The 12,632-nt window shown below is 33.9% G+C and overlaps 1 protein-coding gene and 1 pseudogene across 1 annotated transcript; one reads left to right on the top strand and one right to left on the bottom strand.

The window, feature by feature from the left end:
• The first annotated feature begins 600 nt into the window (after window positions 1-600).
• On the top strand, window positions 601-3,182 carry LOC112749814 (cytochrome P450 76T24). Its single transcript, XM_025798215.3, has 2 exons — window positions 601-1,561; window positions 2,373-3,182. The coding sequence occupies exons 1-2, from the start codon at window positions 653-655 to the stop codon at window positions 2,988-2,990; spliced, it is 1,527 nt and encodes a 508-aa protein (XP_025654000.1). The 5' UTR covers window positions 601-652; the 3' UTR covers window positions 2,991-3,182.
• A 2,303-nt stretch (window positions 3,183-5,485) lies between these two features.
• LOC112748037 (probable receptor-like protein kinase At1g11050) lies at window positions 5,486-6,903 on the bottom strand (annotated as a pseudogene).
• Between the last annotated feature and the right edge of the window lie 5,729 nt (window positions 6,904-12,632).

The raw sequence follows: 12,632 nt of genomic DNA, 5'->3' as shown, positions 1-12,632 counted from the left end.
TCGTATGAATTTTGGGGCATACATGTTCTATGCATGCAAATCAGTATGCATACTTTTTTTTTTTATGATATTTTTTAATTTAGTAGATCAATAATTAAATCGTGATGAATAAAATTTAAATAAAATTCGTTATTAATCGATGAATATAACTGAATATATAAAGTGAAATTCAAATTCTTAATACTTATTTAAACTAACTAGTGAATTAACTATTAGACTTAATTAAATTAATTATTAATAATTAATAAGCATACCTCATTCCAAGAACAATTTCAACATATATATTCTTGACTATTAGTTTGTTGGTCATCTACGCTAATGCATGAATATTGAATACATCGTACCTTGACTAAAATGCATGGAAAGAAGTGACTGGGTTGACTTTAATTCACATACTTTGACTCACACTATAAGAAACATTTCAAGTGTACTGGCGAGTACCGATACACCAGTTATTTTAACCGTTGATTTCAATTAATATATATTATATATATTTTTTATAATTTAGATCAACGGTTAAAACAACTGGTACACCGATACTCCCGGTGCACTTAAAATGTTTCCCACACTATATATAAGTTGGGTATGTATATGCTACATACATTAAGAAGCCTCAACAATTTTCCGTGAAATTAAGCACAACAATTAAGATATGGATGCAGTGACTTCTAATTATTATTATTATTATGCTTTAGTTTTTCTTTTAACATGCATTATAATCCATGTTTTAACTTCACTCATCAATGGAAGATCAAACCATAAACTTCCACCAGGTCCTTACCCTCGTCCCATAGTTGGAAACCTCTTTCAATTGGGTCAAAATCCTCACCGTTCGTTGAGCAACCTTGCAAAGATTCATGGCCCAATAATGACCTTAAAGCTTGGCCAAGTAACAACCATAATAATCTCTTCACCGGAAATGGCCAAAGAGGTTCTCCAAACCCATGATCATTCACTTTCTGATCGTCCCATTCCCCAATCCTTAACCGTCCTGGATCATGCTTATTATGGCATAGGGTTCTTACCCAATTCATCACCTCTCTGGAGATACTTGAGAAGAATATGCAACAATCAACTCTTCACAAACAAGGCTCTAGATGCAAGCAAATTCTTAAGGCAAAAGAAACTTAAAGAACTTCTCAATGATGTCTATCATAGTAGCCAAACCGGTGAAGCAATAGATATTGGTAAAGCGGCTTTCAAAACCGGGATTAACTTTTTATCAAACACTATTTTCTCCATAGATTTCGCTCAATCTATAAGTGATGCCGGAGATTACAAAGATATAGTGGTGAGTATCTTGAAAGCTACTGGGTCACCAAATTTGGCTGATTTTTTCCCATTGTTGAGGTTTATTGACCCACAAGGCATCAAAAGGAGCTATGGAATTTGCATTAGGAAGTTGTTTGTTCTCTTTGACAAGTTGATTGAGGAAAGGTTGAAGATGCGAGAAGGGGTGAATTATGCAACCAACAATGACATGTTGGATGCTTTGCTTGACATCTCCCAAGAAGAGGATAGCAAAGTCATGGACAAACAACAGATTAAACACTTACTCCATGTATGTTTTCTTCTCCCAACCTATTTAATTTACAATTAAAAATATTAGAATAAGTATTAAAATACGAAATAACCATTAAAACATATAATGACTAAATTTTAGTATATGTGTATAGTATTTTTGTTTAGGAAAAGTATAGGTAGACAATGAAAATACTAAACAATGTGAACAATGAATATATCGGATGTTCATTTTACTAGGTGTGCGGATGGTTATTCTAATATCAAGATTTAGGTAGGTAATTTAGAGGTGTAATGTGTTTTGATTTGATTGGTGGTTGTTTATATTGTTTAAAAAAATTATTGGTTACCTAGCATTTACCCGTTTGTTTAATTTATAGTCTAATTATAGGAATAAACTTTTCTTTGACTAATGGTCAAAACCAACATAATTAAAATAAATGAACACAATTGATTCTTTTGATTATATACAGAAATCTAACTAATAATTTTTAAAAGAATTACAAAATTAAAATTCAATTAGAAATTGAATAAAATTATAAATTCAAACTTCTAAAGAAATTAACTAAATCTAAATAAATGAATTATTTGGATGTGTTAAGTAAGAAGTAAGAACTCGTATACAATTATTTTTATATAAAGTTAACAGTTAAAAATAAATTACATAATATGACAAATTTAATTAAATTATTATCTAATAATTTTTAATTATCAAATTTATATAAAAATAAATGCACATGAGTTTACACTTCAATAGATCAATACAGATAACTCAAAAAATGATTGTGTATTCTATTTTTTTAGCATTGAATTTTAACCAATAAGTATAACTATGCTTTTATATTATACAGGATTTATTTGTTGCCGGAACCGATACAACTTCATATTCATTAGAATGGGCAATGGCCGAGTTAATTCATAATCCAGATATTATGTCAAAGGCCAAAAAAGAAGTTGAAGAAGCTGTTGGAATTGGAAACCCAGTAACAGAATCAGACATTGCAACACTCCCTTACTTGCAAGCAATAATAAAAGAAACCCTACGCTTGCACCCACCAGCACCACTCTTGCTTCCAAGAAAAGCTAAGGTTTCTGTGGAACTCATCAATGGCTACACCATTCCAAAGGGTGCAAACATCATGATCAATGTGTTTGCCATTGGTAGGCATCAAGAAACTTGGGAAAATCCAACTCTGTTTTCACCAGACAGGTTTATGGGAACAAATGTTGATGTTAAGGGAAAGGATTTTCAGCTGACACCATTTGGAAGTGGTAGAAGAATTTGTCCCGGGTTGCCATTGGCTATGAGGATGTTGCATTTGATGTTGGGAACTTTGATTAATACTTTTGATTGGAAGCTTGAAAATGGTATGAAACCTAAAGAAATGAACATGGAGGATGTTATTGGAGGAAATGCCCTTAGAAAGAAAGATCCATTGAGAGTTATTCCAGTCAAAATTATTAATTAAATAAAACAAATTAGCCTGCCAGAATACCTGTCTTGTTTATTGTAAGATAGTTAATTACTCTGTAATGTTTGTAATCTTAAATAAGTGTTCATGTGGCTGAGGCATGTAGAGAGAAAACTACTAAGTACTATTGTATGTGAAATAGTGGAAAACTTCTAGAATGAATTAACTTTTAAATTTATTATCTACAAATTTATCTAAATACATCAAATTATCTGTATCAATCGATTGTAGGATCCTTACAATATGTTATCTTGACTAGACTCGAAATTGCATATTCAGTTACTAAAGTCAGTCAATACCTGCAAAACTCTTTAGTCACCTATTAGAAATGTGTGAAGAGGATTTTAAGATATTTGGCTGGCACGATTACTTATGGCATCATTTTTTATCTATGTACTACCTGGTGTTTGTTTGCTTTTTTAGATTTCGATTGGGGCTCGGACTTAGATGATTGAAGATATATGTAACGACTCAATTTTTGACAGGTCTGAATCACTATCGACTATCAGATGCTACATCTTAGTTAACCTAAAAAGTTTAGACTCTATACTATTTATATAGATAATAATTTTGTAGTATTATGTATTTTTTTTTTTTTTGTTTTTATTCTTGTTAAGAGAATAAAATAAAAAGAAACTTAAAAAGGTAAAACAAGAAAGGAAAGATAAATAAGAAAAAAAAGAAGAAGATGATGATAATGATGAAAAAAAAGCAGAAGATGAGGAGGAGAAATATGAAGAATTTTGAATTATATAAAATTTATCAGTACAAATCCACCGAAAATTCTTAAACAATATACATAAATGTCTTAGTTTTACACCGAAATTTGCTACAATTATACAAAATTATTTTCTTTAATGCTGCATTTTTTTTCTTTTTTTTCTTTCTTTATTTTAGTTAAATAAATGTAAGTTTATCCTTTTCCAAGTAAATTTGCAACATTATGTTGTTTTTTTCTTTTTTGTTTGATTTTTTTATTTTTATTCATGTTAAGAGAGTAAAACAAGAAATAACTTGAGAAGATAAAACAAGAAGTAAAATATGAATACGAAAAAGAAGAAGAAGAAGATGCTGATGATGATGAAAAAAAAAAGAAAAAATAGCAGCAGAAGATGACGGAGGAGGAAAAGGAAGAGTTTTGAATTATGCAGAACCTATCAATACAAATGCACTGAAAATTCTTAAATAATACACATAAATATCTTAGTTTTACATCGAAATTTGCTGCAAATACACAAAAATATCTTCTTTGATGCAGAACTCCTACATTACATTCAATTCAAACTATCAACGATGAACAGCAATTTTCCCAAACAAAACAATATTATTCACCTACCGAATCATAAACTACTAACGAAAATATTAACTAGAATTGAACTATACACCTCAGCCACTTGATTGGATTCAAAATAATAATCCACTTTGTTCTAGTTCAATTGATAATCTGAAATTGAGTTATTCATTATATTCAACAACGAGATAATTGTTCAAAACTAATTTCAGAGCTTGATTTAAAAAACGTAGACAACAAAGAAAATCGCAAAAAACGAGAAAAGAGAACGCAAAGAACGAACGAAGAGAAATGCATAGATAGAAGAGAACGTAGATAAAAAGAAGTTGAGAAAATTCGAAAAAGGAAACAAAATCCTTTCGAAAAAGCAGTTATATATTCGCGCGTTGATTGAAAAGATGGTTAGATAGTAGCGTGTGAGGTGAATTAGGTTAAAGAGACTTGTACGGACTTGTATGTGTAAATGACTTGTATGTGGAGAATATTTCTAATAAAAAAAACAATTTGAGAGCCATTTGGTAAATGAACAATAATAGAAAAAAATTGTGTGTAAAAAATAAACCAAGATAAATTTGATGCAATGTGATGTGTGACACCAGAATCAATGATCCAAGTGTTCAAAAATGAATTTTGATTTGAAAAATTATTAGCAATAGAAAAAATACTGAAAGAACAAAAATAATGAATAGTTAGACTTGACAAAAGTCAAAATTGATTTGAAGGACATAATTTTTTATTGGAAGAGTGGTTGTTTCTGGTTTTACAATCGGAGGATAAGTTTCAGCCTTTTTCAGAAGTACCATGAGAGAAGAGTATTGTACTGACAAGATATCTAAAAAAAGTGATGAAATTATTGGTGTGTCCTTTTTTCTTGACTTAAGGCAGAATATGGAGGTAAGGGGGCAACGACAGTGTTAATTGAAGAATGATTACTCATTGTGGAAGAAAGTTTAAGGGGTTTTAAAATCGAGTTAATAGTCAATTTCGTCCCTGAAAGATAACTCGATCTCCATTTTCGTCTCCGAAAGTCAAAATTAATCAAAATCATCCTCCAAAGATACCTTACCTGATCACGTTCGTCCTTCCGTCATCTTCCTAGCTGAGTTGGCAAACGTCTGCTGACGTGGGCCGTTAACTGCCAAGGTGAAAAATGCCAGGCTGTAGCATGTTGTTGCTGACAAGATAACTCTTGTTTAAGACGTCAAATTAGTCCCTGGAGTGGATAAACCCTAATCCCAATTTGAACGATAAATACATCACCGTGAACACATGCATCACACGACAGATAAGTCAGTCCCTTTGCCACATCCAAGATTATGCTCTTCCTTTGAGGCCAAGTCTGCGATTTCTTCAACTTTTGCTGCTCACTGACCAGAAACAGATGGTCTTCAAGGTTTCCATTCGACATGTAATCATAAACCAAAAACCTCTGGTTTCCCTTGTCATTAAATTTTTCATCATCATCATCCACTACACAACAGCCTCGAAGAGGCACCAGATTCTGGTGCTTCAGGTTGCTAATAATCTCCACCTCATTACAAAACTCCACATCCCCTTTAAAATCAGATTCCAAGATCCTCTTAACCGCCACGACCAAACCATCGGACAAAACCCCCTTGAAAACAAGCCCAAATCCACCCCTGCCAATGAAATTCTTGGTTGAGAAATTATTAGTAGCCTTCTCAAGCTCATCAATCTTGAACCAAATAGACCCCGTATTCGGCCTCAACCTACGCCTAGACCCTTGTTCCTCAGGATCAAAATCAAATTCATCATTATTAAGCTTCTTCCTCCTAACCTTCCTATCATACCAAACATAAACCCCTAACAAACAAGACAACTAACAAAGCAACACCAGCGCCAGTTAACCCAAAAACCAAACCCTAGTAACTTTTCCCACCAGAACCACCACCCTGTGGGTAAAGTGACATACCAAAGATGCAACTCATGGCACCATTGCTTTCAGGTCCATACTGATTCACAAACGCAGCAGCATATAGAATAGTAAATTTGAAACAATTTTCAGAGTGAGAAGCATTACCATCAATGGAGACAAGTTTATGCTGCACCTGAAACCCCGCAGTAAGACACACATCACATAGTGAAAGATCAGTGAGGTCTTGTTTGCAACTAGTATCAAGAGGCGTGATTTGACCAAGCTTCTTGTTCCAATCTTTTAGTTAGGGTTTCAATTCCTGCGTTGACGTTTTGGGACATGACGAACTAGTGAGGGTCAAAGCACAAGTCAACAAGGTTGTTTTGGAGAGACAGAGCTGAGACTGGAAATCATGGACGCATGAGGTTGAGGTTTCAAGGTTTGGAAAGTTGAAATTTATAGTTGCTTTAAGGTACTGCGCGAACCCTATTCCGATTAGAGATAAGAACGAGGTGCAACAGTTGCTCAAGTTTGGTGATAAAGAGTGGAAATTCTCACATGCTGAAGGGTTCCATGGAACTCTCTTAACATAGCTGAAGTCGATGGGGGCATGTTGAAGAAGAAGAAGGAGAAGGTGAAGGTGAAAGGGCTGCCATGGTGAAAGACAGAGCGATGGTTGATATGACACGGGGGTAACGCATTGCAACGTTTGAATCCCTCCTCTGAAGACAAAACGGCGACATTTCAACCCTAGGAGTGCTTTCTACCGAAACGACGTCGTTTTTGTTCTCTGCCACCTTGACAGTTAACGGTCTACGTCAGCGGACGTTTGCCAACTCAGCTAGGAAGATGACGGAAGGACAAACGTGATCAGATAAGGTATCTTTGGAGGAAGATTTTGATTAATTTTGACTTTCGAAGACGAAAATGGAGATCGAAATAACTTTTAAGGACGAAATTGATTATTAACTCTTTTAAAATCTGAATTGGTTAGTTTATCCATAAATGTTAGCAAAACTCAAACCCATATACAAAGAATATGTAAAAATAAAGTTGTGTTATATATCTTTTGATTAAAAAAATAATAAAAATAAAACTAAATATATAAACTATAATTATAATCAAATTAAATTTTGTTAGATTAAATTTATAGGTCGATGTAAATTTTTTTTATTGTTATTATAGACTAAAGTGAAAGAACAGGTTAATAGTTGCAACTTCAAGGTTGGTAGCAAAAGTAAATGTTAGTTGTAAATCTAGGGACATAGTGCATATATATGAAACGTAGCCTTTCCTTAAATTAACTTTTCAAGGCTTTCAATCCTTCTTAATTTAAGCAATACTAAAGTACTTATCTGATGAGTCTAAACTTTGAACTATGTCAAATGGTAAACCCACGCGCAAGTGAAAGATATATTGGATTGCATAAAATAAACAAGAATTACTGAATCAGGATAGCAGAAAATTAAAATAAAATAAAAAGATTAACATTGACGAAAGATACATATGTTGTTGATTACTCAATCGTTCAAATCTTGCCAATGCAATAAATTTTGTATTAATTTTGGTGCAATCATTTTCTATGCATGCAATTAGCATGCATACCTGATATGTGGAACATGCATGTCAAAGGCAAACGACAATTTCAAACATATATATTCTTAATTGAGTTAAAAAATAATACCACTCATACTATCCAGAATAATCATTCGGATATTAGGGATAATAAACATCTCATCCTAAAAATTTAAACTGATTTTGGGGTGCTAATAAAAAAAGATAACACTAATAATTATATCTCTAATACTTTCCTAAACCTCCATTGTACACATTATACAAATATTCCATTGACTTTTTATATTTTCTCTTCTTAATTAGCTGCACTCTTTATTGATTATTTAACAAAATTCATTTAATTTATCTCTAGCTGTAAACGCTCATACAAAGGGTGTATTTTTTTTGTGACTAATACAAAGGGTGTATGATGTTAGGAGATTATTTAATTTTCTAATTTATTTGTGGACAATACATATATTAATTATAATCACAAATTATGCTATTTTAAATTAAATGACTTATATAAAGGTGATTTCATTTATTGTTATAAATGCTAAATTGAATAAGTCATTATTACTTTTGATTTGGAATTAAATGAGAATAAAACCGGATATTATTTTTGTTCTTTAGATAATTATCTTTTGGATTTTAGATATGTTATCTTTTGGACTTTAGATACTATTTTATTTGGGCTTTAGGGTTTAATGGGTGCTATACTCAAATATAAATAGGCCTTAAAGGTTTCGGTCCCCAAAATACCAAAGCCGCTTTTATTGCTCTTTTCCCATCAAAAGAGTCCATACTGATTCACAAACGCAGCAGCATATAGAATAGTAAATTTGAAACAATTTTCAGAGTGAGAAGCATTACCATCAATGGAGACAAGTTTATGCTGTACTTGAAACCCCGCAGTAAGACACACATCACATAGCAAAAGATCAGTGAGGTCTTGTTTGCAACTAGTATCAAGAGGCGTGATTTGACCAAACTTCTTGTCCCAATCTTTTAGTTAGGGTTTCAATTCCTGCGTAGACGTTTCGGGACATGACGAACTGGTGAGGGTAAAAGCACAAGTCAACAAAGTTGTTTTGGAGAGACAATGAATTGAGCTGAGATTGGAAATCATGGACGCATGAGGTTGAGGTTTCAAGGTTTGGGAAGTTGAAATTTGTAGTTGCTTTAAGGTACTGTGCGAACCCTATTTCGATTAGAGATAAGTGCGAAGTGCAACAGTTGCTCAAGTTTGATGATAAAGAGTGGAAATTCTCACATGCTGAAGGGTTCCATGGAACTCTCTTAACATAGCTGGAGCCGATGGGACATGTTGAAGGAGAAGAAGGAGAAGGTGAAGGTGAAAGGGCTGCCATGGTGAAAGACAGAGCGATGGTTGATATGACACGGGGGTAACACATTGCAACGTTTGAATCCCTCCTCTGAAGACAAAACGGCGACATTTCAACCATAGGAGCACTTTCTACCGAAACGACGTCGTTTTTGTTCTCTGCCACCTTGACAGTTAACGGCCCACGTCAGCGGACGTTTGCCAACTGATAGATGATAATTGCTCGATGGTGTAGATTTTCTCTATTAGAAATAATAATTTCGTTGTAAGCATAGCTCCAAACCAACAAACAATTCTCACATAAAAAATTTGAGTTGTCACATGTACAAACCCCAATAAGAATTAACCAAAGTATTTAGACTCTGGGTCGTCTCACAAGAAATTGCAATGAAATGGTCAATTATTGGCTATGAAGGGGCAAAGGGGTTTTGTTTATAAAAGGGCAAGAAACGTAAATAACAAGAAGGTAAAAGAACAATTAACTAATAAAAGAAATGAAAAGTACTCTTGGCTAAGACTTAGGTAATTGAGATCACCATCCTTGTCAACAACCCAAACATTGATAATTATGAGGAACCAACCCATTAAGTCTACTTCCCAAAAGCCTTAAGTACGTAATGTCTACTCCTAAACTTGAAGTACGTCAAATAGATTTGATCACATCAACCCATAAGTCCCAACCTATCTACTAATTAACTTAGTAGTGGGTTAGTGTCAATGGGTATCAAATTGATCACCAAGGGTTCTCAAATCACCAAATCCATTATACCCAATGACTCAAGTTTACCCAATTCCCTTAGCCTAGGCCAAGAGTAAAGAAAACTACTCAAGAACTAAAGAAAACATTTAATCAAACATCTAGAGTGCAATAAAACCAAACATCATAAATTGCAAGAATAATAAAATCTACCAACTACCAATTGCAAGGAAAGTAAATCACAACTCAATTCAACAATTAAAAGAACATCAAACATTAAATTGCTTTAAAGAGATCCAAATCCAACATGAGTCCATGAACATAAAAGAAGCATAAAAGTAAAATTAATATCACAAACTAAGAGAATGAAAGTGTAGAAGCAAGAAATCATAAAGAAAACAAGATAAAAAGATGAGATTGAAACTAGATCTAAGATGAAATTAACTCTAGAAACTCTAATTCTAGAGAGAAGAGGGAGCTTCTCTCTCTATAAACTAACCTACATGATGCTATATTACAAACAATTGCTCCCCCTTTGCTTGGACTTCAATTCTGCATGAAATACACTCAGAAACAAGTTGGATTTGGGCCTGGGCAGCTCAGAAATCACCCCAGTGTTTTGTCTTTAAGTGGGTCACGTGAGAGTATCGGCGCGTACGCGCCATTTGCGCGTGCGCGTCGATTGGCTGTTTCTTCATCCACGCGTATGCGGCATGTACGCGTGCGCGTCCTTATGTGAAATCACTTCTGCGTGTGCGCGCCTTGTACGCGTGCGCGTCTCTATGCAAAACCACTTTTGCACGCGCGCGCCTCGTACGCGTGCGCGCTCATTGATGCATTCCCAATCTTTGTTTCTTCATGCATTCTCCACTTTGTATGCTTTTCTCCTCATTTCTTCCATCCAATACTTGCCTTATGAACCTGAAATCACTCAACAAACACATCAAGGCATCGAATGGAATTAAAGTGAATCAAAATCACCAATTTAAGGGCCTAAAAACTATGTTTTTACACTTAGGCACAATTCAAGGGAGAATTACAAAACCATGCTATTTCATTGAATAAATGTGGGAAAAGGTGATAAAATCCCCTAAAATAAGCACAAGATAAACCATGAAGTCGGGGTTTATCAAATCTCCCCACACTTAAACTAAGCATGTCCTCATGCTAAAATCAAGAAAGAAGCAAAGGGTATCAATATTTATTCAATGCAAACTAACTAAATGCAATCTATCTATATATGAATGCATCCACTTGGTCAAAATAAATCAATTTCCAAGAATACATATACAAACACAAGGGCTAAGGTAATAGCAATCAAATCAACCCACAATTGAATTGAATCATTGAAAGATTTTACAAACTTGCAAGAAAAGATGATCATGGGTGGAAACATGTAATTGAGCGATCGAACCCTCGCCAGATGTGTATCCGCTCTAGGCACTCAAGTGTATGGGGTTGATTCACTCAATTCTCCCCTAATCATGCTTTCCAAGATATGTTTTTCATTTAACAATCAACAATTGCTTTATGCATGCATACAAATATCATGAGGGCTTTCCCATAGGTTGTAATGGGGCTAGGGTCAAGGTAGGATGCATATGGTCAAGTGAGCTTGAAATTTGAATCTTTGATTAATTTAAACTTCCCACCTAACCTATGACAACCTATACAATTCTAAACAAACCTAGCTATCCATTCTTCACTTTTTCACACACTCATGCATTCCCTTTTGATCACCACACATATGCATTGATTATTATTGAACTTCACTTTGGGACACTTTTGTCCCCTTTTTATTGCAAATTTTCTATTATATATATATATATTAACTAAAATATATACATGAACATCAATGCATATGGTTTACACATGATTAATACATGAGTATGTACCCAATTCCAAAATTTTTTTTTCAACAAAAACATACACACTTTTATCTCTACCCAATGTACCCAACTTTCCCAAAATCAAATGATGAACATTCTCACTAGCCTAAGCTAATCAAAGATACAAATTAAGGACATTTTGTTTTTCACTTAGGCTTGTAATGTGCTTCAATTAAGAATAAGTGGGTTAAGCATAGGCTCAAAATTGGCTAGCAATGGAAGATAAAAGGTTGGCTATTTGGGTAAGTGAGCTATTTGAACAATGGCCTCAATCATATAAATGCATGTATACACAAGTAATGGACATAAAGAATCAAACAAATCAAATATTACAATCATAGGAAGAGAATAATGCACACAAGAATGAAAGTAAGTGGTTATGTATGATGTAACCACACAATTAGGCTCAAATCTCACATGCTTGTGTTCTTAGCTCAAAACAAGATCCACAAAGTATATAATTCAAACAAGTTCTAAAAAAAATTTTTTTTCAATCAATAGGGGTGCCCTATAGATAAAATCCTTGGAAAATATCATGATTTTGACTAAGCTTATTATATACATATGCAAAATGAGAAAATGCAACTAAAAATCCTAAAATGAAATACAAAAGTGTTGGATTAGAAACTTGTCACCAAAAAATGCCGAGCGGTCGGACGACCTCCCCACACTTAAAAGTTTGCACCGTCCTCGGTGCATCCAAAGATGAGCAAAGGGGGTACAGTGACTTTCCTAGTTGCTACCTTCAGCAGGTAGGTCAACCGATGCTGCGTATTCTTCTCCCGCTTCTATTTTGCTTATGATGACTCATCCTGAACATAGAAAACAGGAGATAATAAGACAAGTAAATGCACAAGCAAGGAAGCATGGATTGTTGGAATGAGGTAAATCACTAGAATTGAGTGAGCGAATTACTGTGACATTAATAAAAAATAAGTGTGTGGGTCCTAACTTACATGCGGTTTAGAACTCACACTCTAGTATTTA

The sequence above is a fragment of the Arachis hypogaea genome, chromosome 15, assembly GCF_003086295.3.
Source record: "Arachis hypogaea cultivar Tifrunner chromosome 15, arahy.Tifrunner.gnm2.J5K5, whole genome shotgun sequence".
NCBI lineage: Eukaryota > Viridiplantae > Streptophyta > Magnoliopsida > Fabales > Fabaceae > Arachis > Arachis hypogaea.
This window is presented reverse-complemented; position numbering and strand designations above follow the sequence as displayed.

Bases quoted from the DNA above. Each gene is read 5' to 3' on its own strand.
- LOC112749814 (XM_025798215.3), top strand. From the start codon at position 653: ATGGATGCAGTGACTTCTAATTATTATTATTATTATGCTTTAGTTTTT. The intron at 1,562-2,372 runs GTATGTTTTCTT...TATATTATACAG, and splicing joins AGATTAAACACTTACTCCAT to GATTTATTTGTTGCCGGAAC.